General features: G+C 47.6%; 1 protein-coding gene across 1 annotated transcript in view; it reads right to left on the bottom strand.

Moving 5' to 3' along the window:
* Positions 1-26,682, bottom strand: part of LOC144762658 (uncharacterized) — a 1,356,333-nt gene that overhangs the window by 787,631 nt on the left and 542,020 nt on the right. Inside the window, exon 16 of the mRNA XM_078647891.1 lies at positions 13,248-13,298. Within this exon, the coding sequence (XP_078504017.1) occupies positions 13,248-13,298 (51 nt within the window). The remainder of the gene's footprint in view (positions 1-13,247; positions 13,299-26,682) is intronic.

The raw sequence follows: 26,682 nt of genomic DNA, 5'->3' as shown, positions 1-26,682 counted from the left end.
CCAGACAGGGAGACCAAACTGAACCTTAGGAGAACCCATAACTGGCTACAGGAAATACGGGGTCGGAGTGAACCACATTGGTTCCTTTCCCTGGATGCCGAATCGGCATTCGACGCGGTACACTGGCCATTCCTCTTTGCAGTGCTCCGAAAGTTTGGTTTTGGACCGAGCTTTATTAAGTGGGTCCAGCTCCTCTACAAGGCACCGAGGGCCAAGGTGAGGGTGAACGGGATAACATCACGTGAGTTCCCGATCCAGAGTTGCCCCCTGTCTCCCCTCCTCTTTACACTTACTATTGAGGTATCGCAGCTAGGATCAGACTGAACAGGGACATCTCTGGCTTCACAAGCAACGACACGGATCCAACACAAGAAAAGATCTCGTTATATGCGGATGATGTCTTGCTATACATAACCAAGCCGGAGACCACTATCCCGGAGCTTTTGGGGGAACTAGAGTACTATGGTGGGGAGGCGGGACACAAAATAAATTTGCACAAGTCTATCCTTTATGACCCTGGGGGACGAGACTGATGGGGAATACTGCCGGAGAGACTAATGACGACCACCAAAGGTTTCCAATACCTCGGAATTTATATAACCTTGAGTGTGACCCTCTCGTTCAGTAGAAACCTGGCTTGGATCATGTTAAATGCAGTAGCGGACATGGACCGTTGGAGGCAGCCCCACTTACACTCCTAGGAAGAGCGGCCATGTACAAAATCATCACACTACCTAAATTCCTTTACGCCCTACAAAACGAATATTACCCAATTCCTGCGGCGGTCTTCACTAAGATACATGCAGACCTGCGATCCTTCCTCTGGCTAGGCAAACATGCCAGGGTGGCTTTGTCCACGCTTCAGAGACACCAATACAGTGGGGGGATCTCGCTCCCTAACCTAGAGGCCTATTACCGGGCAGAACACCTAACACCAATTAACGACTGGTTCCATGCTACGGCGGACCACCCGACCTACGCCCTGGAGAGAACAAAAATGTCGTCCCAAAACCTACTGTCCTATCTCTACGGGGGCAGTGGGAGAGCACGCCTTCTCCCGGCGACGTCTATAACACTCAATGCATGGACGAAGTCCACAAAACGCATGGGATGGGATAAGAAGATCACACGGCAGACACTGCTGTGGCACTGCCAATGGTTGGCAGAACTTGGCAAGCTGCGAGGTTTCCAAAGGTGGGACGATATCGGCATCTCTACTATAGGAGATGTGATAGCCAGGGGGGAGCTGAAATCGGTCCAAGTACTCCAATCAGAGTTCGGACTACATGCGACACAGCAGTTCAAATACATCCAACTGCGGCACGCGTGGCGAGCCCAAAACGTCACACTCACAGATATCCCAGAATATGCGCCACTGGAGGGACGGCTCCTCCAAGAGCAGATATCGGGGAAGGCAGTCTCCCTAACCTATAAAACCCTAACTAACCACATGTTGGGAGACTTGGCGAAACTCAGAGGCACGTGGGAGGCAGAACTGGGAGAGATGGAAGACCTGGATTGGGAAATAGTGTTGATGCATCCCCGAGAGGTCGCCATCAAATCGAGATTGCGACTCATTCAATTTAAGGTACTCCATAGAACATACTATGATAGACTACGACTGAGCAAAATGGGGAAGGTAGAAGACCCCGGTGTCTTAGATGTCACCAATGCGATGGAGACTTCTTCCACACTGTATGGACGTACAAACATACTGGACTCAGATATTCAAGGTATTGGAAGAGGTCTTGGGGGTTTCGCTACCGCGGGATCCCAAGTTGGCATTACTGGGCATGACTAATGAGGTCGATCTGACTCGCCCACTTCTTAAATTCCTGGTCCTTGCACTGGTTGTAGCCAAAAGAGACATCGCAAAGCATTGGGGGGTGCCGGAACTGGAAGAGTGGAGGAGAGGACTAGATCTATATATGGCAGCGGGGAGGGTCACCTATAAGGCAAGGGGGTGCCCCAAAAAATTCCGGAGATTTTGGTCCAAGTGGCGACACTATCACGGACTGGACGGGGGAGTGTGAGGGAGGGGTTTTTAAGTTGGGTACAGATCGGGGCACGGGGGCATCCTTGCCGCCACTGAGATGGATAGGATAAGATAAGGTCAACGTGCAGAGGGATATGTGGCATTGGAAATCCGAGGCTCCGCGATGTGGCGGACTCTGTGGACATGGAGGGTTGGGGGGGAGATCCAGAGGTGTATCTGCTGCTAGTTTTGTGTATGCATTGTTGGAGGGCTATTAATGTGTCTTACTGGTTCATAGGGGGAGGGTGGGGGGGCTTAAAAGAAAAAGCAAATACTCGGAATGCTCATCGGATGCTCACATTTGTATAATAGTTTGTATTTACAGCACTCTAACTAAAAATGCCGCCCAACCTCCGGGGTGTGGGCTAAATGGCCGTGTGTTCTTTTACTGACGGTGAGAAGCGCTACTTTTGGTGAATAACCGGAATAACTGATTTATCGTTGGGAGCTTCCTGTGAATCTGCAATAAAAATATTTTTTTTTTAAAAAGAATCACAGATTCACTTACAAAAACAAGAGGCTAGGCAATGCATCTAGAATAGACTTCTTTCTTATTAGCAGGAGCATAGTGGAACAAACAATAAAAATTGAACATACTCCAGCCCACATCTCACACCATTCAGCGGTACAACTTAGCCTGATTCTAAGTACTACAAACCCTCCTCAGAGGTGGACAGTCGACAAGAGTATCTTCTTAGACCAGACATGCACTGAAAAACTGGCAGAGGAAACTAAAATGTTTTTTGACCTAAACAGTGAGAGAACTACAAAACAAATAGCCTGGGATGCTTATAAAGCCTTTGTCAGAGGAAAAATCCTCAGTTTGGCAGCTCACAGGAACATGAAGAAGAAACACTATATTGAGCAGATCAAAAAGGATCTGCTAACTCTGGACATGGATCTTAAGAAAGCCAGGTCTAGCGAGATAAGCTCAGAATTAGAAAGTAACATAGAAAACAAGAAAGGAGAGTTAAATTACTTCCTGGAAATTATCATCAGAGAAAAATGGGAAGCAAGTAGACTTTCACAAAATGAATACGGAGAAGGTTGCGGGAGGATCCTGGCTTGGAAAGCAAAAACTGAGAGAATCAGAAATAGAATCACCAAGATACAGGGAGAGGACGAATCAGGATATTTAACCGAAAGTAGTGAAATTAGACAAAAGTTTAAACAATTCTTTGACAAACTCTACTCAGAAGAGGTAGCTAACTCCAGCGATCAAAGACAACGCTTTTTAGATAAAATCACGATTCCCGTAGCCTCTCCGGAACAGAAGTCGGGCTTTAATCAAGAAATATCTAGAGAGGAAGTCAGAGCTGCTTTAAAGAGCTTAAAAAGGGGAAAAGCTGCAGGCCCAGATGCTTTACCTAATGAAATTTATCTACATCTGTGCAAAATGTTATTAGCACCCCTTATGGACCTATTAAACTGCATTTTTTTAGAAAATCAAGCACTTCCAAACTCTTGGAATGATGCTATTGTAAGTATTATTCTAAAGCCTGGGAAAGATCCAACCAAATGTGATTCATACATGCCCATCTCCCTCCTGAACTCGGACTATAACATTTTCACGCAGATATTGGCAAAAAGGTCAGGGGAAGTGGCAGGGTCCCTAATACATCCAGACCAAAATGGTTTCATTAAAGGTAGGCAGATCCACGAATTGTCACATGAGCTCATCACCACCATTGACATTGCAACCCATTACTCTTTACCTCTATCAGTAATAACTTTCGAGCCGGCAAAAGTGTTCGATAGAGTCAGCTGGCCTTTCCTGAAAGCCACTTTAGCAAAATTTAATCTAGGGGACAAGCTAGAAAATGCTATAATTAACATCTATAAGAATCCAGCTGAAAAGATATTAGTGAATGACGCCCTCACAGACAATATACAAATAAGAAGAGGCACAAGGCAAGGGAGCCCCCTGTCCACTCTCCTTTTTAACTTTTATATAGAACCACTAGCTTGTCTACTGAGAGGGGAAGAGAGGATTGAGCCTTTTAAATATCAAAACTGGGAGAAAAAAGTCGCTCTCTACGCGGACGACTTGATACTTTTCTCTAGCAATTTAACTAGGTCACTCCCCAAAATAGAGGAAATAATAGGTCAGTTTGGAGTAGTTTCAGGCTATTTGGTGAATCAACCCAAATCGGAAGTACTTGAATGGAACGTTACCTCAGGAAACACTCTACTTAAAGATAAGGTAAAATATCTAGGAATAGAGTACACAAAGGATCTGGATGAGGTAGCTAGCCTGAATTTTTGCCGGGTCCATAAAGATATAAGGAAATTACTTAAGGCTTGGTCAGGCCTACAACTATCTTTTCTAGGAAGATCCAACTTAATTAAAATGATTATAGTGCTAAAATGTACATACCTATTTAATTCCATCCCGCTGAGCTTTAAGAAAGAGCAAATCAAAAAGCTGCAGGGGGAGCTCTCGAGCTTTATCTGGGCGGCCAAAGGAGTCAGAATCGGATGGAAAAAATTAAGAAGAAACAAAGCGCAAGGGGGTATTTCCAGCCCAGACTTACTGGAATACCGTAGATCTTTCCAATTCAAGAACACAAGGAAATTATTGGACAAATGGGATACCTGGCCATTGTATCTGAAAGCCCTCATAGGCCCTGAAAGAGACCACTAGCTCTACAAATTCAGTCACCCGAAATACTTAAAAAAGATTAAACTAAATACAGTTAAAACAGCAGCCAGAAATTGGTATGAAATAAGAAGAATCCTAAAAATATCATACTACAATTAACATGCGCCTATCTGGGAGTCACCAGGTACCACAGAATGTTTAATAGACGTTCTATTGTCCCCATTAAGAGAGCATAACATAAACTACTGGGGACAGCTGATAGAGAACAATCAAATTATACAATGGTAAGTCTTGCACACAGAATCTCAAGGATCACTATCCATATTTAAACATTATCAACTAAATAGCTGGATAAAGGCTCAAAAGGAAAATCTACGAGGTGACGAGACTATTGAACAAAAACTCTTGAACTCGGAGCCTTTTAAAAAAGAAATAGCGTACTGGTATTGGGCCCTTATAAGAGCAAGAGAAACAGAGTATAAAGTCCCCTACGATATCTGGGAGAAAGATATGCCCGGGCTAGATATTTCACACCTGTGGCAATCCTCGAATGCAATCATGATGCGAGTAGCAAAGTCCACTCCTTTGAATAAAAACCATCTCTTCACGATTCACAGATCTTACTGGTCCCCTAAAAGTCTGTCAAAAATGAACAGCAATGAAGTAAAAGTGTGCCCCAAAGGTGGAGAAGAAAGAGCGGACGACCTACATATGTTTCGGGGCTGCATAATGTTGGAGGACTATTGAGACCAGTTTGGTAAGATTATCTCTGGAGTGGTAGAATAACACATCAAGGTAAGCACTGAATTGGTTATTTTTGGGATTCCATGCAACACACACCCGCTGACACTGTCTAAAGATCAAGAAAACATTCTCTTTCTACTGGCCCTGTTGGCCAGAAGGGAGATATGTATTAACTGGGTTAAACAAACACCTCCAAAACACACAGATTGGATAAACTCTGTACTAAGGGTGTATAAGTTAGAGAAACAAGAGAAGAGCACTAAGAAAAACAAATGTTGGAATGTCTGGGAAAGATACAATCGGAATAACATCAGGGGGTCCAGTGATTAAGGCAAAAGAATAACGGTTTCAAGTTGGTTCTTGATCTGAGTAGTCATAATGACTAGCTCCCCCATCTCCACAAAATTGTTTGCCTGAGGTTGGACAAAAGGGGGTCCCAAAGGTCAAGGTTAAATGGCATCCCATTCGGGGCTAATCCGGACTGCCCGCAGTAAAGCACCGAATGGACATTGGGGCCTCTGACTCCTCCACACCTATAGGAAATTTGCTGATGAGGACAAAAATAATAAGTGGGGTTGAGGATTGGTGTGTTATAGAGAAATTGTCATTGGGTTTTGTGCATTTGATGTAACAAAGAAAGGTACGCAGTTCCTAGGTGAAGTATTCTTCACCTACTGGGAGCCAAAGCTGGAAGATGTCTGGCACAATAATTAAAACAGGGGTCTGTAAGTAAAGGGAGAAGGGATAGGAGGGGAGGGGAATGCCCCTCTCGGAACTAGGGCTCTCACATACCCAGCAAGCTAGGTATCATGCTTCATCATATGAGCTTGCTCCTCGTTGGACAGGCGCTGCAATGTCCAACGGGCACCCTTAAAGGGGCTCTTTGCCGGAGTTCTTTTGTTCCTTGCCGTAAGGGTTTATGGGTGTAAGAGGGCCTAGTCCTATGTAGATGTGTAAAGTGTGGTTTAAAATAGGTTGAGGATTCCTCTTGTAAACTATATTCTGCCGGGTACCTCACCAAGATAAAAAACTATGGGAGGAGTAGTGTGTTTTGTGTTGACTGCCACAAAAGGAGCTATTCTACTCCCAGATGGTCGACATGTTTCTCGCCTACAATGTGTCAAAAATAGATCAGCGGCGATTCTTCAGGACCGTGAATAACAAATAGTGAAAATACCTACTATCTACATATAGGGATGGCGAGGGTACTACCTGCCACTGTAACTCGCTTAGGGGGGATCCTCCTAGTGAATAGAGACCACCTGAAATAAAAATGAACAGTGAGAGGGTAACGCTGTCCTGGATTGATAAGGTAAAAGTCATAAGACAATGTGAGTATAAAATGCAAGAGCAATGTGTAGCAGGGGGTTAATTAACAGTGAGCAACCGCCTGGTAATCACAGGGCCACCACTAGAGATTAAACTAAATTGCAACACCATCAAAACAAAGTTGATCATTCCGCACCAGGATACATGCTAGAAGCAGAGGCTCACCTTAATTCTTGTGAAGGTTGGTCTCATCTGGTGCAGCGGAATGAAGACACCCAACCAGTGGTGTCACTGAAAAAAGAGAACTTATGTAGGAAAAAACACACACAACTGATTCAATCAACCAGTCAGGTAGGCACGTCTGTGTACAGTATGCAAGGTTTAGTACACATGTGCATTCAGATGGGAACACTATATCTCTCACAATAGCGATCTAGATTGCCACGAGGTAGTTGTTTCAAAATAACCAAGAGGAATTGGTGCAGCAACATCCTCGTGGCGCCGCAATTGTACTATTTCCAAACAAAGCACCGCGGGGACTGAGAGGTGTTGGTGACACCTGTGGCTACACAGAATTGTGTCTGCAGGAAGTCATGGTAAGGCACCTCACAGAACACGTGGACTTATAAGGAAAGACGGGTGGGGGAACCGCACAATCGGAGGCTTCACGAAAGAAGTTAACAGCATGACTCGCCCCGTAACTAAGCTTTGTGAGCCGTCAGCGCTATTATGGGAAATCAGACAACTTGTTCTGCTGCAGCACGTATGCCCTTGTAACGGAGAAACCAAACACATAGAAAAGCTGTGAATCTTACCTGTTCCGGATGTGGAACCAGTAAATCGACCTACCTTTGCCGCTGTCACTCAGGAAGGTGAAAACTTCCACCGGCACCGGATCTATATACAAACCGTGTTCGTAGCAGTGCCTGAGGTGGGGGAGTGGCCTTGTGAGTTGACAGTGAGGAGGGATAAGAGGCCGCTGTGAGCAGAGTAAAACAAGTTGGCCATATTGGAGTGTATCAAATAACCCATTAGGATGGTAGTTGGATCCCTAATAGTAGCCCTCAGTTGATGTAAATATGGTCCCCATGGGGCGTAAGACGGTGGACACAACTTATGAAAAGTAAAGATACTATAAGGCCCTGGTAAAGCGTCCCAGGTTAAATTCTCATCATATCAGGTACTATTAATATGTGGTTAGATGCCTGGTAAGTCCTATTTTACTATCCAGGTGTCCTCTAGTTACAGTAAGGGACAATAGCAACTAAAACCGATAGTTACCGGAGGGATGATCTGTTGGTATCTTAGAAGTTAAGCGAGACCCAAGGGATGTCATCATTGAGGCCAGTGTTAGCTGTATTGAGACAATGTACCCACCTCTGTTCAAGCCTGAGTTGGGCAGTTTGTGTAATGGTGGGAAGCGCTTCCAGGATGAGCCACTTGATGGTCTCGGGGGTGTGTTTATTCTCACAATAATGTGTGTAAAGTTTGGTCATGGTTCTGCAGCACCTGATGTTACTTTTGTGTCAGTTATACAGGTTTTAGCTGTTCTCATCATCATACCCACATAATATTTATCGCATGGGCAAGACAGTAGGTAGATACAGTGGCTGGTATTACAGTTGGTGTGTCTTTTCATAACCCATGTAAATGTGTCTGTTAGTTTTATTTCTTTTGTCGGTTTGGTATGAGGGCAGACTGCACATGAACCACAAGGGTAGTGCCCGGTTACTGGTGGGAGACCCCACAAACTACTTTGTGTGGATGTTGGTTTAGTGTGGGGTCTGGTATGTATAAGTTCACAGAATTGGATACATGTCTGTAGATCACCTTTCCAAAAGACGAGAATGTCGTCAATGTACCTCTTCCATGGTCTCAGGTTATCGCCAAAGGGATTATTATCATGTAACACTACCTCTTGTTCAAAGGAAGCCATGTAGAGGCATGCCACACTGGGTGCAAATGTGCTCCCCATTGACATGCCCTGAGACTGATGGAAGAGGTGATGGTCAAATAAAAAAAAAGAAAATTCCGTGAGCGCCAGTGTGGCACATTGCATGACAAAAGGGATGGGTGTGGGAGATGTCCACTCACTATTTCTCAATGCGGTTTCCACAGCTACGAGTGTGTCTCCTTGGGGGATGTTAGTGTAAATTTGTTCTACCTCTAGTGTCAATAGGAGGTCAATTCCAGTGGTATCTTCCCAAGCATCAATAATGCGTAGAACCTCAGTGGTATCTTTTATATAGGCCGGGGTTTGTTTTACCAAAGGTTGGAGGAAGACATCACAGAATGTAGAGAGGGGTTCTAGAAGTGACCCTAAGCCTGACACTATAGGTCTTCCAGGGATAGGTGTTGTGCCCTCATTAATTTTTGGCAGGGTGTAAAAATATGGGGTCTTTGGCTGTTTAGTGATTAAAAAATCGGCTTCCTTTCTTGTGATCCAACCATTACTTTCTGCCTCATAAACCATGGAGGTTATTCCATTAGTCAGGTGTGTGGTGGGATCAACACTGATCGGGGTGTAGAACCCTCTGTCATGTAGTTGCCGTTGGCACTCATGTTATAGTCTTTGGTGGACTGGATAACAGTGGCTCCACCTTTGTCTGCCTGTTTGATTGTAATTTCTTTGTCCTCTGTCAATGATCTTATTGCTGTGTGTTCATCCCTAGAAAGGTTCTGAAATGGGATGCTGGAGGTCCCCTGATCCAAATCTTTGAGGACTGCTTTTTAGAAGGTTAACACTTCTGTCTGAATCATGTTGGCAGTAGGTGTAAAGGTGGAGAGGTTATGTAAAGCCGTGTCTGTCCTAATCAGTTCTGTGTCTTCCTGAAAGTGGGCCTTTAGGCAGACTTTTCTGAAGAAGTTATGAATCTCGCATTGTTCATTGAATCTGTCTGGTTTGGGGGTAGGGACAAAACCCAGACCCTTTTCCAGGACCTTCTCTTCCATGGGAGTCAGGCGTCTGTGTGAAACGTTGACTACTAGACTCGCCTGCCCCTTGTTTTGCTCCGTGTGTCCATCCCGGTCGGTTCCTCCTCCTGCCACTGGACTTGTTTCTGACCTCCTCTTCTGTGCCCTCTTCCTCTGCCCCAACCTCTGCCTAAAAAAGGGGGGTTATCGCTTTGGAAACATTGAGGTTGATATGGAGGGTACATCGGGAAGGGCCAAAATGTCATTTGAGGACCATGAAACTGCTGGGGGCCAAGTAATTGTTGTGTATTGTAGTTCTGGTATCGTTGTTGGTTGAGGGCTACTATTAGGGATCCAACTACCATCCCAATGGGTTATTTGATACACTCCAATATGGCCGACTTGTTTTACTCTGCTCACAGCGGCCTCTTAGCCCTCCTCACTGTCCACTCACAAGGCAACTCCCCCACCTCAGGCACTGCTACGAACAAGGTTTGTATATAGACCCGGTGCCGTGGAAGTCTTCACCTTCCATAGTGGCAGCAGCGAGAGTAGGTCGATTTACTGGTTCCACATCCGGAACAGGTAAGATTCACAGCTTTTTTATGTGTCGGTTTCTCCGTTACAAGGGCATACGTGCAGAAGGACAAGTTGTCTGATTTCCCATAATAGCGCTGACGGCTCACGAAGCTTAGTTACGGGGTGAGTCATGCCGTTAGCTTCTTTCGTAAGCCGCCGATTGCGCGGTTCCCCCACCCGACTTTCCTTACAAGTCAACGTGTTCTGTGGGGTGCCTTAACATGACTTCCTGCTGACATGATTCTGTGTAGCCACAGGCGTCACCGACACCGCTCAGTCCCCGCAGTGCTTTGTTTGGAAATAGTACAATTGCAGCGCCACAAGGATGTTGCTGCACCAATCCCTCTTGGTTATTTTGAAACAACTACCTCGTGGCAATCTAGATCGCTATTGTGAGAGATATAGTGTTCCCATCTGAATGCACGTGTGTACTAAACCTTGCATACTGTACACAGACGTGCCTACCTGACTGGTTGATTGAATCAGTTGTGTGTGTTTTTCCTACATAAGTTCTCTTTTTTCATGACACCACTGGTTGGGTGTCTTCAATCCGCTGCACAAGATGAGGCCAACCTTCACAAGAATTAAGGTGAGCCTCTGCTTCTAGCATGTACCGTGGTGCGGCATGATCAACTTTGTTTTTATGGTGTTGCAATTTAATTTAATCTCTAATGGTGGCCCTGTGATTACCAGGCGGTTGCTCACTGTTAATTAAACCCCTGGTACACATTGCTTTTGCATTTTATACTCACATTGTCTTAATACATTTACCTTATCAATCCAGGACAGCGCTACCATCTCACTGTTCATTTTTATTTCAGGTGGTCTCTATTCACTAGGAGGATCCCGCCTAGGCGAGTTACAGTGGCAGGTAGTACCCTCGCCACCCCTATATGTAGATAGTAGGTATTTTCACTATTTGTTATTCACGGTCCTGAAGAATCGCCGCTGATCTATTTTTGACACATTGTAGGCGAGAAACATGTCGACCATCTGGGAGTAGACTAGCTCCTTTTGAGGCAGTCAACACAAAACACACTACTCCTCCCATCGTTTATTATCTAGGTGAGGTACCCGGCAGAATAAAGTTTACAAGAGGAATCCTCAACCTATTTTCAACCATAATTCACACTTCACACATCTACATTTGACTAGGCCCTCTTACACCCATACACCCTTATGGCACGGAACAAAAGATCTCCGGCAAAGATCCCCTTTAAGGATGCCCGTTGGATATTGCAGCGCCTGTCCAACGAGGAGCAGGCTCATATGATGAAGCATGACACCTAGCTTGCTGGGTGTGTGAGAGCCCTAGTTCTGAGAGGGGCATTCCCCTCCCCTACTATCCCTTCTCCCTTTACTTACTGATCCCCTTTTTAAATTATTGTGCCAGACATCTTCCAGCTTTGGCCCCCAGTAGGTGAAGAATACTTCACCTAGGAACTGTGTACCTTTCTTTGTTACATTGTATCTAAGGCATGTACGCTGGACCTGAAAAAGCCCATCAAGGATTCCCTCTTTTTTGATAATAATATCTATGCAAACTTGCCACATACTATCATTTGCTACTAACTTGAGATTAACAAGGAAAAAGAATGGAGAACATTCTTAGAATCACAATAAATCTCAAAAAATGGCTCTAAAATAACATTTTATCCAGTAGGATTAGAGGTGTTACATTAAACACCCCGTCAATATTGTTTCAAGGAGGATGATTTTGTCTATAGTTATTCAAAGCTTGAGATTTAAAAAAAAACATATTCTCTGGAAAGTGTCTGAGCCATAGCCACAAATTCCCTTTAACATTATTCTTTATCTTAAAACATAGATTGAGAGGCAACAGAAATCAAAATGCAGTTGACAACAATGTAGACACAGTGCTAAAGCAAACAATGCTTAGATCATGTGAGCAATTGTGGTCTATTCCTCAGCCACATCATCACACTTTATTGCAGTATCCTCCTCTGCATTTCACTGTTTTACTCTCCCAAAACATCAAATGCAATGGGCCTTTAGTCCTGATGCGAGGTATGTTTGATCGCAAAAAAATCATACAACGGAGAGTATCCCGGTTAATGCCATGTTCAGCAGAAAGAGTAGAATAGACCACTTGCTCAAATAATTGTGCACTGCGGAAGCCTTTTTTTAGGAGAAATGCGTTTTGTATTCTTAATGAAAAGAAATGAATTAAAGAAAGAGAAATGCTATAGCCCTGTGTCCGAATTGTTATCTACTACAATTTGGTTTCTGTTGCCTATAAATCTATGTTTTAAGTATCTAATGTATGGCCTTTGGTAGATGGCCTTTGGGGTGGGCAACTAGGCTCAATAATTTGAATTTACTTCAAGTGGTGTGGCTATAGACTCCCTGGCTGCCAGTCTTTGTTACAATTATTTATTATCCACTCTGTTATATAGACGTTCCTTTTGCTCAATGGCACTTTATTATCAATTGTTACAATCTGCTATAATTTCCTTCTAAATCCTACCCTTAAGCTTCTCTGAAGGCACAGTTGAAATCACTTTCTTGCATCATAGAGGCAAGCAAATGATCACTCTCTTAGGTTCAAAGTAATTGTTAACATCTTCATCATTTCATTTAGAAATTGAGCCTTGCTAAGTGGAGACAATGTTTCAAGACATAAAATCCTTGCTTGGGTGTCCACTAGCTCCCGTTACAATTCCCTGACACACCCCTCCACGGCTGGAACATTTCTTGGGTTTGCTTGTGCATAGTTACATGACCTTCTCAATTGGGTTGGACAAATTATTGGGGTTGCAGGATTCTGATTTGTATTTGCTGGTCTCCTTCCATGATGCCACAGACAAGCAGTTTAGGAGGGAATGACGATACAAAGCAATAAAAGCAACATCTTCAACAGTTAGGTATTTTCTCAAGTATTGACATCACATTTGATCTTTCGATGATTCATGACAACCACTTAACACTATACCTAACTGTCCATACAAAAGCCTACTTATGTGCCAACATATGATTACATTTATATCCAGCAGAAAACACATTTGATTTTATGGTGATGCAGGGTAGAAAAAGGTGTGGCAATCATGTAATGTTTTACGGGACATATGCTGAGTTTTAATTTACCTTTGGCCTTCAGGACAAGTGCAGGTTTGTGTTCTATTTCTTTCTTTTGCTCTGTAACAATAAACAGTTATACATTACTTGAGATCTATAAAATATTGTGAATTGCAATCATATATTCAACAAAGGCTGAGCAATGCAATCCCGAAATAGCTTATATAAATATTGCAAGTCTTCTCAAAGGTAGGGTGGAATTCCGTTTTAGGGTAAAATTGGCAATGACTTGTTTTATTTAAAAAACACAAGACAGATCTGGAGAACTGGTAAGTTTGACACCTGAGTTAGGGTAACAATCTTAGCTGTTAGATTTTAAGATCAACTATGTTATAGAAGGGACATGTAAGAACAATTCTATATACAACAGCTCTGTACAGCTTATAATGTAATATTAGGAATATCTAAAAGCCCATACAACAGATATATATATATTTATTTGTTTGCTGGCATCTACATTTCTTTGTCACAACTCAAAAATAACCTAAGTGATACAGACTTGTACTGAACTAAATATGATCAACTACAAATAATAAAAGACAAAAATCCATTCCGGAACCTTATCAGCAGGCCTAGATGGAATTTCACAAACATTAGCGCAAAGCCTGAAGTAGTGAACTGTTGTTGCACATGATGATGTTGTTGCAAATGATGAGTGAAATCCAGATCACAGAATACATTCAAAGTGGTTTTTGCAGGACCTTTTTAAGCATTCCCATCACTCCTACTCGCTTTGATTTCTTCACCTAAGTGGTACGGTGCAGATATGTACAATCTTTGCATCCAGCACTGTATGTTGACGTATAAGGGCATGCACAAGAGGGCATTGTTAGTCTCTCCAAATATTGATTACATGAGAAAGTTGACATTGCTCTCTTCCAACTGCAGCAAGGTTTATGTAATTCCTTCACTGGACACGTGTCTTATGTAAGGAAAGATAATGAATTTGGTGGTGTTTAAAAATAACTTACCTGGGGAACCAAAAGGGGTAATACTGCTTTCTATAAGAGGTAATTCCATGAAGCAGTTGTCATTACTCATTCAAAGTTGCAGCAACTTTCTTGTAATACACTTGTTCTGGACAAAGTTTACAGAAGCAAAGGTAATGAACCTTATTTCAGAAGCAAAGATAATGAACATGCATGCTTACTAAGCAGGAGCTCTTAAGATAAAGACGAGACCGCAAACAATATAAACTCCATGATTTCAAGTATCACTATATTGTTAATGTAAGGGGGTAGAGGGATGTGTAGCTGTACTATTCTTAACTCCACATCTCATTGCCTTGATAACATAGTGGTATTCAATACTGTGAATTCAATGTTGTTACAGGTTAACATTTTGACCACACTGTCCCTTTAGACTCAAGTCTCACCTCACAGGTGGAGCTAATAGACAATGACGCATATTGGTGAGTCTTGTTGTCTCGTAGAAAAAGAACACGCCCATTTAGTCAAACGGGCCACTTGGTGAAAGATGTCACAATTCATCTCAAAACCGCAGCAGACACCATCAAAATAACTTACAAGAATGCCTATTCTTGATGACTGTTTTCATGGAGTACTGAGAAAAGAGATGCTTGAGTTCTCCACACTGGGGACCACTGTAAGTTTCAATGGCTCTATTTTGGCTAACCAGATTAATCTGCATACATTTAATTGTGCTCTGCAAGGGGACAGCAGAGTGAAACAAATAGCTCGGAAATACACTTCAGGAATTTTTGGGCAGCAGCCTAACAAGGCTAAGGTGCAGTCAATTTCATAACAACCTGTAGCTTTGAAATCAGATGGAGAATACAAACATGCTTTGTTGGAAATGTACCTTTCTGCAGGGGCACCCCAATACTGCTTGTCTTACTCCTCCCCTTTTTCTAACCTCATTTGTGTTGGCTTTAGGACTCTAAGAACTTTACCACTGCTAACCAGTGCCAAAGTGCTTGTGCTCTCCTTCAAAAACGTGGTAAGAATGTCTCATCCACAATTGGCTTTATACATTTAGATATAAGTCCCAATAAAGTGCACTATATGTGTCCAGGGCCAGTAAATTAAATGCTACCACTTGGCAACAGCACTGACTGTGCCACCCACTTATGTAGCCTTTTAAAACTTGTCTCAGCCCTGCCACAGAGAAGCCTGTATGTGTAGTTTCCCGGCAATGTCGACTTGGCATTTAAAACCCCTTACAAGGCCTTAAAAATAATTATTACACATAAGTCGCCCCATGGTTGACCCTAGGTAGTCCATAGGGCAGGGTGTTATGTAAGTGAAAGGCAGGACATACTTTTAAGATGTACATGACCTGGTAGTGAAAAACTCCAAAATCTGTTTTTCACTACTGTGAGACCTACCACTCCCATATGCTAACATTGGGGATTCTTTGTTACATCTAATAAGTGCAATTCCCAATGGGAAGAAGGTAGAGGTGTCATGTTTAGTACCTATGGGTTTGAAATGATAAACCCTCTGTAAAGTCAAATTTATCATTACAATTAAAAAATGCCACCCATGTGCACCCACCACCCCCCCGGAGTCCATGGGGGCCCGCATCGGGCCCCCAAAACAGACTCCGCATGCTTTTCTGTGGCAGCATTGCTGGCATGCAACCGGGGCGGAAAAGCGTCGGACTGTCTTTCCGTCCGCCGCGGACCCCCCAGCCATACTAATATGGCGGGGGTAATTCCGGCACGGATGGCGGGTGGATTGCCCCCGCCAGGCTGGCGGTGGCTACCGCCGGCCTGGTGGGGGCGAACAGCCCGCCATCCTAATGGGCCCCTTAGTGTTTACAAACCACCTGCATTGACCAAAAAGAATCAAATCCCTCTATTTGCACAGTAACACAACCTCATTGTTAAGCGGAAAAAAAACAGAAAAAGAGCAGTAGCTCCAACAGCCAAACCCCCTAAACCCTCTAATACCCTCAGCAGGGCCAATACTTAGTAGACACAAGAACACGGAAGCAGAGGCAAGAATGGAGACTGGACCATCTGAGAGTAAACTCCACCACTATCACATAACAACTACCAAGTCCTCGACAGAGGATTCAGCAGTGACAGATCAGGACATCTCGGGGCCCAAACTCGGAGGCCATAAGAAAAACAAATTTAAAAAAACTGCTCTGCTCCTTCCCCACGTAGCCCTCCCATAAAGTTCCTTCTCCTGACTCTGCTTCTACCAACATTGAACAATGGGTGCAGTAATATATGGACTAAGGTGCAAAAAGAATGCACAGGACTTAAACAATTAGCAAAGCAGCTGAACTACGTATATAAGACACCATCAGTATGAGATAAGGAAGAGTAAGAGGGCCTTTCAAAAGAGCTTCATTCAAAAGGCACCCAATAAAGCCCACCCAAATCAGAATTAATCAGACCGATGGTCAGATACCCATTGACCCTCAAGGAATTTGCACTGCCAACCCCCTGCTCCAAAGGCCATCACAACTTGTATCAAACCAACTAAGCGGCGAACCACCAAATGATCTGAGAGCAACAGACACTATCATATTTCTTCCAGAATACAGATCAAGAGGGAGAGTGGACATTTTAAGTACGGAAAACATTTTGTGACTTTTGCAAACAATCAAAAACCTGAATAATCTGAGCTCAAAAGACCTACCCTCAATTGAGTTTATACAAGTTAAAAATCGGCAAGGCCCAGGGCAACCAAAACTATCTGGATAACAAACAAGACAGCCAATATGGTGATTAAAGAGGCAAATGTGTTTCAACAATGGAGTATATGGCTATCTTCATTTAAAAGCCCGGTTACCCAACCCCCTTGCTAACAGGAAACACAGCCAAAATGCACCTGGAAGATGTGCACACCACCTCATCAATATTAAAAGGAGCACAAAGCAGCTCTCCAGTGTCCAACAACAAAAACAATACTCTATGGGAGGCTCCAAGAATTAAAGGACCCAAAGCTAGGAACAGAAGATACCAACTGGACCCAATTCATGTGAACGATCAAGGTCCATCAAACTCAATGACAGGGAATCCCCTGCACTAGTCCATCTTCGAAAGGGTTAGGAAGGATCTGCATGTGCATCTGAAACATCAACCGCCTGGCTAGCAAGGCAAAGGACCCGGATATAGTAAACTATTTGAAGGCATTTTACCTCATACTCCTCCAAGAAACCTGGAAGTAACAACCCATAGAACTACAATGGTTTACGTCACAACAAATTCCTGCAAAACAGGGGGCCAGATACGACCATCGGTCAGGCGGTCTGGCAATCTATGCCTTGATCTCTACAATTGGAACCAACAACCCAATAAAGGCATCCATTGCTGCCCCAGGTGCCATACAGGCAGCATCCACAACAATCATCTTTAACAAAGTAGAATGGCCAATCATAGTCATAAATACATACCTACCCCCGAGGCACAAGCTTAACCCCTTCTGTGCTCAGGATGGCCCCCGGCTGTCCTACGTCACGCTGGGCGTGCGCTCAGGACAGCCGGGGCCCTCCAAACGCCGCAGATTCCCCAGCGTGGCGCGAATTCCGCGCCTGCGCTGGAGAATGAATTAGTGGGTGAAGTTCGGACGGCCCCACACCCAGCGTGATGTAGGATGACCGGAGGCCGTCCTGAGCATGCAAGGGGTTACAGTCAGCAAAGAATTGATCAAAGAACTAACAAGAATCTCAGAAGAGAGTCACACAGAGAACATCATACAAGCAGCAGATTTTAATCTTCACCTTCTGGGCACCACGAGTGAAGAGGACCTGCTTCAGGAACTAATGGAGTATTGGACAATCTCAAGTCAGGGGCCAAGTCACTTAAACAAGCAATCCAGAACATTAATTCACTTACTATAGAGCTCACAGATCTCAATATGAGGTCTCTAAACGGGGGCTTCACTGAAGATAATCCACCAGTCCAGAGTGTCCATTCAAGAAAAACCACCTGTCGCCTTGATTACACATTTGTCACACTCCCCGTGTTCCACAAAATTTCATCTAACTTACTGGGAGATAACAATCAAAGTGATCACTTACCACAAGAGGTGACACTCAAGGCAACAGCCACATCCTTAATCCAGGCGAATAATAGTATTGGCACAGAATACACCACTGATTACAAGTGGATAAAGTACAGCTCTGCTTCAGTTGAGAAACAATCTGAATCTGCAAAGATGCTCCTTCGCCAAGAAAACAACGCAATGACCCATCCCTTAACCACATGGGAGAATTTCAAGAAGACCCTCAGAGAAGAATTTGCCACCAGGGCAGAAACGAAAATAGGAGCAGTAGTAGACACCCTGTCTTCAAATCCAGTCACCTTTCAGATGAGAAAACTTAAATGCTCTATAAACCAAACGCACAAGTTACTACTTGTGTAACGATATATCTGTAAGAGACATTAGTTAGTATTAGATTCCTTACCTTAGAATATCCCCAGGCGTCAGACTGGATCCAGAAACTTTTGCGTAGCAGTACCCTTGCGCGCCGGTAGGCGTCGTCTGCGGCTCCACGTCCGTCGTCGGTGCCGTGGGCGCCGTGATGACGTCGTCGGAGTACTTAGACGCCGCCTCTGCGTGCTGACGTCAGTTCTTAAAAGCGGTACAAAAGCGGGTGGTGACAGACGGAGCATCTGAATCAATCAAACTCTCACACCCAGTCAAAAGATCTGGGTTTAATCCATCACCGTTCTTTAGCCCACTCTGCCACCCCAGTTCAGACATGGCTATATGCAAATCAGTCTGACCCTGTGCCTCATGGGAACAGTCCAGCCCGAACTGCAAAGCCATGTCTTCCCTGGACCGGAAACAAGCTTCCGAGGACCGGTTTCTGGCATTCCAGCCGTCTTCAGCCCGGCTTGCTTGAATCCAGTGGTAAAGTGAGCAAGGGACTCACATCTGAGCATACCCTGCCCCACTTATGGCGGCCAAAAGTGGTGCAAAAGGGGGTGGTGACAGACGGAGCATCTGAATCAATCAAACTCTCACACCCAGTCAAAAGATCTGTGTTTAATCCATCACCGTTCTTTAGCCCACTCTGCCACCCCAGTTCAGACATGGCTATATGCAAATCAGTCTGACCCTATGCCTCATGGGAACAGTCCAGCCCGAACTGCAAAGCCATGTCTTCCCTGGACCGGAAACAAGCTTCCGAGGACCGGTTTCTGGCATTCCAGCCGTCTTCAGCCCGGCTTGCTCGAATCCAGTGGCAAAGTGAGCAAGGGACTCATGTCTTAGCATACCCTGCCACACTTATGGCGGCCAAAAGCGGTACAAAAGGGGGTGGTGACGAACGGAGCATCTGAATCAATCAAACTCTCACACCCAGTCAAAAAAACTGGGTTTAATCCATCACCGTTCTTTAGCCCACTCTGCCACCCCAGTTCAGACATGGCTATATGCAAATCAGTCTGACCCTGTGCCTCATGGGAACAGTCCAGCCCGAACTGCGAAGCCATGTCTTCCCTGGACCGGAAACAAGCTTCCGAGGACCGGTTTCTGGCATTCCAGCCGTCTTCAGCCCGGCTTGCTTGAATCCAGTGGCAAAGTGAGCAAGGGACACACGTCTGAGCATACCCTACCACACTTATGGCGGCCAAAAGCGGTACAAAAGGGGGTGGTGACGGACAGAGCATCTGAATCAATCAAACTCTCACACCCAGTCAAAAGATCTGGGTTTAATCCATCACCGTTCTTTAGCCAACTCTGCCACCCCAGTTCAGACATGGCTATATGCAAATCAGTCTGACCCTGTGCCTCATGGGAACAGTCCAGCCCGAACTGCAAAGCCATGTCTTCCCTGGACCGGAAACAAGCTTCCGAGGACCGGTTTCTGGCATTCCAGCCGTCTTCAGCCCGGCTTGCTTGAATCCAGTGGCAAAGTGAGCAAGGGACTCACGTCTGAGCATACATGATGACGTCGTCGGAGTACTTAGACGCCGCCTCCGCGTGCTGACGTCAGTTCTTAGACACAGCTTTTCCGCGCCAGAAACGCAGAGCCATGTTAAAAACCAACACTTGTGCCATTGAAACTAGGGCCCTGAAAGGGGGTAACCCTAACCCTAGATATCAGTTCGCAGAACGGGGAGGATGGGTGGGTCGGTAAGGAATCTAATACTAACTAATGTCTCTTACAGATATATCGTTACACAAGTAGTAACTTGTGCATCTGAAAGAGACACGTTAGTATTAGATTCCTTACCTTAGAATAGATACCCCAGCAATACCAACCCCGGTGGTGGGTCTGCACCAATAATCACACCAGAAAGTCCTGGAGGACAGAACGGCCAAAGAAGCCGTCCCTCCGGACTTGGCTGTCCAGGCAGTAGTGTCTTTCAAACGTGTGCAGTGATGCCCACGTAGCTGCCTGACAGATGTCTTGTAAGGGCACCCCCCGGCCCAGGGCAGTTGTAGTCGCCGTGGCTCGGGTGGAGTGAGCCCGCAATCCAACAGGGGGCTCCTTTCTAGCCAAGGAGTAGCATGCCTGGATACACAAGATGATCCACCGGGAGATGGTCCTCTTGTGCACCGCTTTCCCCTTCTTAGCGCCCACGTAACCAACAAAGAGTTGGTCATCCACCCGGAACTGGCGTGTGCGATTCAAGTAAAATGAGAGCGCACGTTTTGGGTCCAGACGGTGAAGCCGCTCTTCCTCTTTAGAGGGATGTGGTGGCGGGAAGAAGGTTGGCAAGGTGATAGACTGCCCGATGTGGAAGGCCGTGACAACCTTGGGCAGGAAAGATGGCTTAGTACGCAACACCACTTTGTCCTGATGGACAGGAAGGAAAGGTGGAGTACAAGAAAAGGCCTGGAGCTCACTCACTCTCCTGGCAGAGGTGATGGCAACCAGGAAAGCAGTCTTCAGAGTAAGAAGGCGGAGAGGACAGTTGTGAAGTGGCTCAAAGGGAGCACACATCAGAAACATAAGAACCAGGTTCAAGTCCCACTGAGGCATCACAAACGGAACAGGAGGGAATGTGTGTGTGATGCCTTTTAGAAATCTATTTACAATAGGGGACTTGAAAAAAGAAGGTTGATCAGGCAGCCTCAGAAAGGCTGAAAGGGCAGAAGGGTAGCCCTTGATAGTGCCCAGAGCAGAGCCCTGCTGGGCAAGAGAAAGAAGGAAAAGAAGAACCTCAGAAAGAGGGGCAGCAAGAGGATCCACAGGCTTTGCTGTGCACCATGCCACAAATCTGTTCCTCCTGCAGGCGCATACCGACTTCGTGGAGGGACGCTTGGCTGCCAGAATGACGTTACAGACTTCAGGAGGCAAGTCAAATGGCCTCAACTGTTGCCGCTCAATCTCCAAGCATGGAGGTGGAGACTGGACAGGTTCGGGTGGAGGACCGTACCCTGCTGCTGCGATAGAAGGTTCTCCTGAAGAGGCAGACGAACCGGGGGATCGACTGACATACTGAGTAGCTCTGGATACCAGTACCTTCGAGCCCAGTCCGGAGCCACAAGGATGACTTGGGCCTGGTCGCGCTTGATCTTCTTCAGCACTCTGGGCAGAAGTGGTATAGGCGGAAAGGCGTACAGTAGACCGCAGATCCACTCGCGACGAAAAGCGTCTCCGAGCGAGTGCCGCCTTGGAAATTCCAACGCGCAGAACTGATGACATTGCGCGTTCTCTTCGGTGGCGAATAGATCTAACGAAGGCTCTCCCCATTGCTGAAAGAGGCCTTGCGCCACGTCCGAGTTCAGACGCCATTCATGATTCATCAAGCACCGACGGCTGAGCTCGTCCGCCCTGGCGTTCAGAGAACCTGCCAGGTGTTGAGCCACCAGGGTCACACCCTGGTGTTCCAGCCATTGCCAGAGGCGCAGAGCCTCCTGGCAAAGGGTCCATGACCCCACCCCGCCCTGTTTGTTGCAGTACCACATGGCGGTGGTGTTGTCCGTGAACACCTGCACTACACTCCCCCGGACAGAGGGGAGGAATGCTTTCAGTGCTAGACGAATCGGCCGTAACTCCAACAGGTTGATGTGGAGCCGGGCCTCCGCCGGAGACCAGAGGCCTCTGATCTCCGCCTCTCCCATGTGGCCTCCCCAGCCCTGGAGGGACGCATCCGTCACAACTACGTGCTCCGGTTGGGGAAGGGAGAGGGATCTGCCGCTGACCCAATCGCGGTCCGTGAGCCACCACTGCAGCTGTCTCGCAGTGCCCTCCGAGATCAGGACGTGGTCTGATAGGTTGCCCTGATGCTGGGCCCACTGAAACTTCAGGTCCCACTGCAGAGCCCGCATCCGCCACCTGGCGTGATGCACCAGCAGGATGCAGGAGGATATCAGCCCCAGAAGCCGCAGCGTCAACCTGACCGAGACCCGGGATAACGGCTGAAAGATGGGAATCAGAGCCTGAATATCCCGGACCCGCTGTTCGGGTGGATAAACCCGAAACCGCGCCGAGTCGAGTACCGCTCCAATGAAAAGGAGCTTCTGAGAGGGGCACAGGTGTGACTTCGGCACATTGATGGAGAACCCCAGCCAGTGCAGGAGATCTGCCGTAGTCTGGAGGTGGCTAACGACTGTCTGGGGCGAGCCCGCCTTCAACAACCAGTCGTCGAGGTAGGGGAAGACTGAAACCCCTAACCTGCGCAGATGAGCTGCGACCACCGCCATCACCTTTGTGAACACCCGTGGGGCGCTGGTAAGGCCGAAGGGGAGCACGGTATACTGAAAGTGCTCGTGGCCAATAGTGAACCGCAGGTAGTGCCGGTGGGCCGGCAGGACGGGGATGTGGAAATAAGCGTCCTGCAAGTCCAACGCTACCATCCAGTCTCCTGGGTCCAGGGCAGCTAGGACCTGAGCCAGTGTCAGCATCTTGAACTTCTCCTTCCGGAAGAAGCCGTTGACATTCCTTAGGACCAAGATAGGGCGTAGGCCCCCTTTGCCCTTCTTGGGTACCAGAAAGTAGTGGGAGTAGCAACCACACCCTACTTCTGGCCCAGGAACGCGCTCGATGGCCCCCTTGGTCAAGAGGGCCGTAACTTCCTCCTGCAGATGTCGCAAATGATCCCCCGATACACGGTGGTTCTGCGGTGGAATGGCTGGAGGAGTCGCCTCGAAGGGGAGGGAGTAGCCACTTCGGACGATCTGCAGCACCCACCTGTCCGAAGTGATGGTGCGCCAGTGGAGGTGGTGATGGCGAACGCTGCCCCCCACTGGCGTCACATGGGCCTGAAAGCACGGACTAGGAGGGTTTTGAGGCGGATGCTGCGGGGGAAGGTGTGGACTGACCTTGCCGTTGCCTCCGGCTGCCGGGACGGCGGTTCCCACGGCCGCCACCGCATTGGGTATTACCCTGCGGAGCGTGGCTGGCAGCACGTGTGGGTACACCACTTCCGTGGCCACGAAAGGAATGAAAGGCAGCCGATTGCTGGCGCGGGCCGAGAGGCCCAAGGACTTGGCCGTAGCCCTGGAGTCCTTAAAGCGCTCGAACGCATGGTCTGCCTTGTCGCCAAAGAGGCGACGGCCATCAGATGGCATGTCCATCAAGGTGTTCTGGACATCGGCCGAAAAGTTGGCGGACCTCAACCAGGCGTGACGTCTGACCGCCACCGTCGTTGCCATCGCTCTACCCAGTGAGTCGGTGGTATTCAGCCCACACCGTATAGAATATTTGGCTACATCCCGGCCCTCCACAAGGGCTTGGCCGAATTTGGGCCGTACCTCCAACGGGCACTCTGGCAGCACTTCCGCAACCGTATCCCACAGAGAGTGGGTGTAGCGGCCCAAGAGGCATGCGGTGTTGGAAGACCGCAGTCCCAGACTAAGGGACGAGAAGATCTTTTTGCCGTACTGCTCGTACCTCTTGGATTCCCTGTCCGGCGGTGCCGACGGGAATGCGGTCTGGGAATTGGAGACCTGGATGACCAGGCTCTCGGGGGTAGGGTGGGTGGACAGGAAACATGGGTCGCCCGGTGCTGGGCGGTGGCGTCTGGCCACGTTCCTATCTACGGGCGAACCCGTAGCGGGCTAGGACTAAGTGCCCAGAAGAATGTCGGTCAAGACCTCATTAAAGGGCAGCAGAGGCTCGGCCGAGCTTGACTGCGGTTTAAGGACCTCAGTGAGGAGATTAGTCCTCACGGCCGCGACGGGGAGCTCAAGGCCCAAGGCCTTGGCAGCCCTCATCAACACCACACTGTAGGTTGCCCCCTCCTCAGAAGCCACGGTAGGAGGGGAGACAAAACCAGTGTCTGGAGAGGTGTCCAGGCCACTGGCCTCCCCAAGGTCTCCTGCCTAGTCCTCATGAGACAGACACTCTCGTGTCAGAGGGTCCTCAGACCCCTCCAATCCCCTTCATCATCCATCTCCTGAAACTCAGGGTTCTCAACTAATGGGGCCTGCTCATAGAAGTGAAACTCCCCAAACGACGTCTGGAGCGGCGCCCATCGGGGCCGTCCCGACGTCGGAACAGGAATGAAGGGGGCATCGGGGACGGCGCCGCCCGAGGATGGCGCCGCCCGAGGACGGCGCCGGAGGCGACACCTGATGGTCCGACGCCGGAGAGGTCGTAAGGTCCACCGGCGACGATCCAGATCCCGAAGAAGGTCTAGCGGCGTCCCGCGGCGCCGGGCCCGAAGGCGCTGGCAGCGCCGGGGCTGCTGTACCCTGCGGCGCCGGGCCCGAAGGCACCGGCGGCGTCGGGATAGCGGGAGCCTGCGGCGCCGGGCCCAAAGGCGTCGGCGGCGTCGGGGCCAAAGCACCCGACGGCGTCGGGGCCGAAACCCCCGACCCGCTAGAGGCCCCAGATGGGTCCGCTGGGCCAGAAGGCACCGCGGAGCCCGTCGGAGGAGAGAGTTTCCTCATGGCCATGAGGAAGCGCTCGATCTCCTCCGGCGTCGCGTTGAGCCCAGGGACCGGAGGGTGTGGAGCTGAACGCGGCGCCCGCGACTCCGACGGAGCCGCGTGGGCGGTGTCACCCGAACCCCCGGCCGCATCACGCGAGCGTCGGGGGGAGTCCGCAGAGCGATGACGCCTCTTGGACTTCTTGTGCTTCTTACCTGAAAACGACTTCGACCCGGAGGAGTGCGGCCTACTCTCGGAGCTGTGGTGGCTCCGAGCCCGCGACCTGTCCCTCAACCTCCCATAGGACCGAGACCTCTCGAGGCGCGGGACCGACTGCCGGAGTTTGAGTCGCCTGCGGGACCGCTCCCGCCTGGCTTTCGAAGAGAGAGCCCGGCAGTCAGAGCAGGCATTGTCGTCTTGATCGACGCCTAGACAAGTTAAACACAGGTGGTGAGGATCCGTGACCGACGGCACCAATCTGAGTCGAAAGACTTCGAGAAATGATCAAAAAATTATCAAAAAGTTAGTCAAAAATTGACTAGGGTTACTGCTTTTTCCAGATCTGCGCTCGCTGGCGTGGAAAAAAGAAGAACTGACGTGAGCACGCGGAGGCGGCGTCTAAGTACTCCGACGACGTCATCACGGCGCCCACGACGCCGACGACGGACGCGGAGCCGCAGACGACGCCTACCGACGCGCAAGGGTACTGCTACGCAAAAGTTTCCGGATCCAGTCTGACGCCTGGGGATATTCTAAGGTAAGGAATCTAATACTAACGTGTCTCTTTCAGATACTAAGGCAATTACGCAGGAACCCTCAAAACCCAGCCCTGAAAGGATATCTGAGGAAATGAAAGGCAACCTTGAAAAGAACAAAAGAGGACAAAAAAAGGCATGAAAATGAATCACTGTGGTGAATAGAATGCCTGGTTTTGGAGGACAATTAACTCCCTCCACCGGGCCAGGCCACCAAGGAATAAACTCTCATAACACAAAGGAAGACTGGGCAAAGTATCTATACAACCACTTTAACAATGGGAATCTAGAGGTTGAACAGTCTGCGGAGGAATCCAAGATCAGGAGAAAACTCTAGAGAAGAGCCTGGACCCAAATCGAACTGGGACACATGATCTGGCACAATACAGAACCGTTCCAAACCCGCCATGGGTGAAGAAGCAACAGACTCCTAGGCATTCCAGAAGAGCAATGAGAAATGCCACGGAATATCAGTGCTACAAATCAGGAGGCAAATAGCCAAAGGGAGGTTAGAAGGTGCTCCAGGCTCCAATGGAATACAGCCCATCTTGTATACCTACGATCCAGAGTACTGGAATAAAGCCCTGGTGCCAGTTTCAACGAGGTACTGGAAAAATAAACCATCCTGAAATTCTGGAAGGAATCCACAATCTATCCCATCTACAAGCAGGGAGACAAGGCCATCATAAACAATTATCGTCTTGTCGCTTTAATCGATAACATATCCAACTACTATGCAAGAGTGATGCTGGAAGAACTAACATCTTGGGCTTCATCAAAATCCATTATCCCTGTAAACCAGACCGGCTTCTGCAGAGAAATGGGACCCACCACCAACATCATGACCTTCGCACTGCTGATTGTTTCGTAGATTACAGCGCAGAATTCGATCATGTAGACCGTGCAAAACTATGGCAGAAACTGGGAAAATGGGGAATC

The sequence above is a fragment of the Lissotriton helveticus genome, chromosome 6, assembly GCF_964261635.1.
Source record: "Lissotriton helveticus chromosome 6, aLisHel1.1, whole genome shotgun sequence".
In the NCBI taxonomy this organism is placed as follows: domain Eukaryota; kingdom Metazoa; phylum Chordata; class Amphibia; order Caudata; family Salamandridae; genus Lissotriton; species Lissotriton helveticus.
This window is presented reverse-complemented; position numbering and strand designations above follow the sequence as displayed.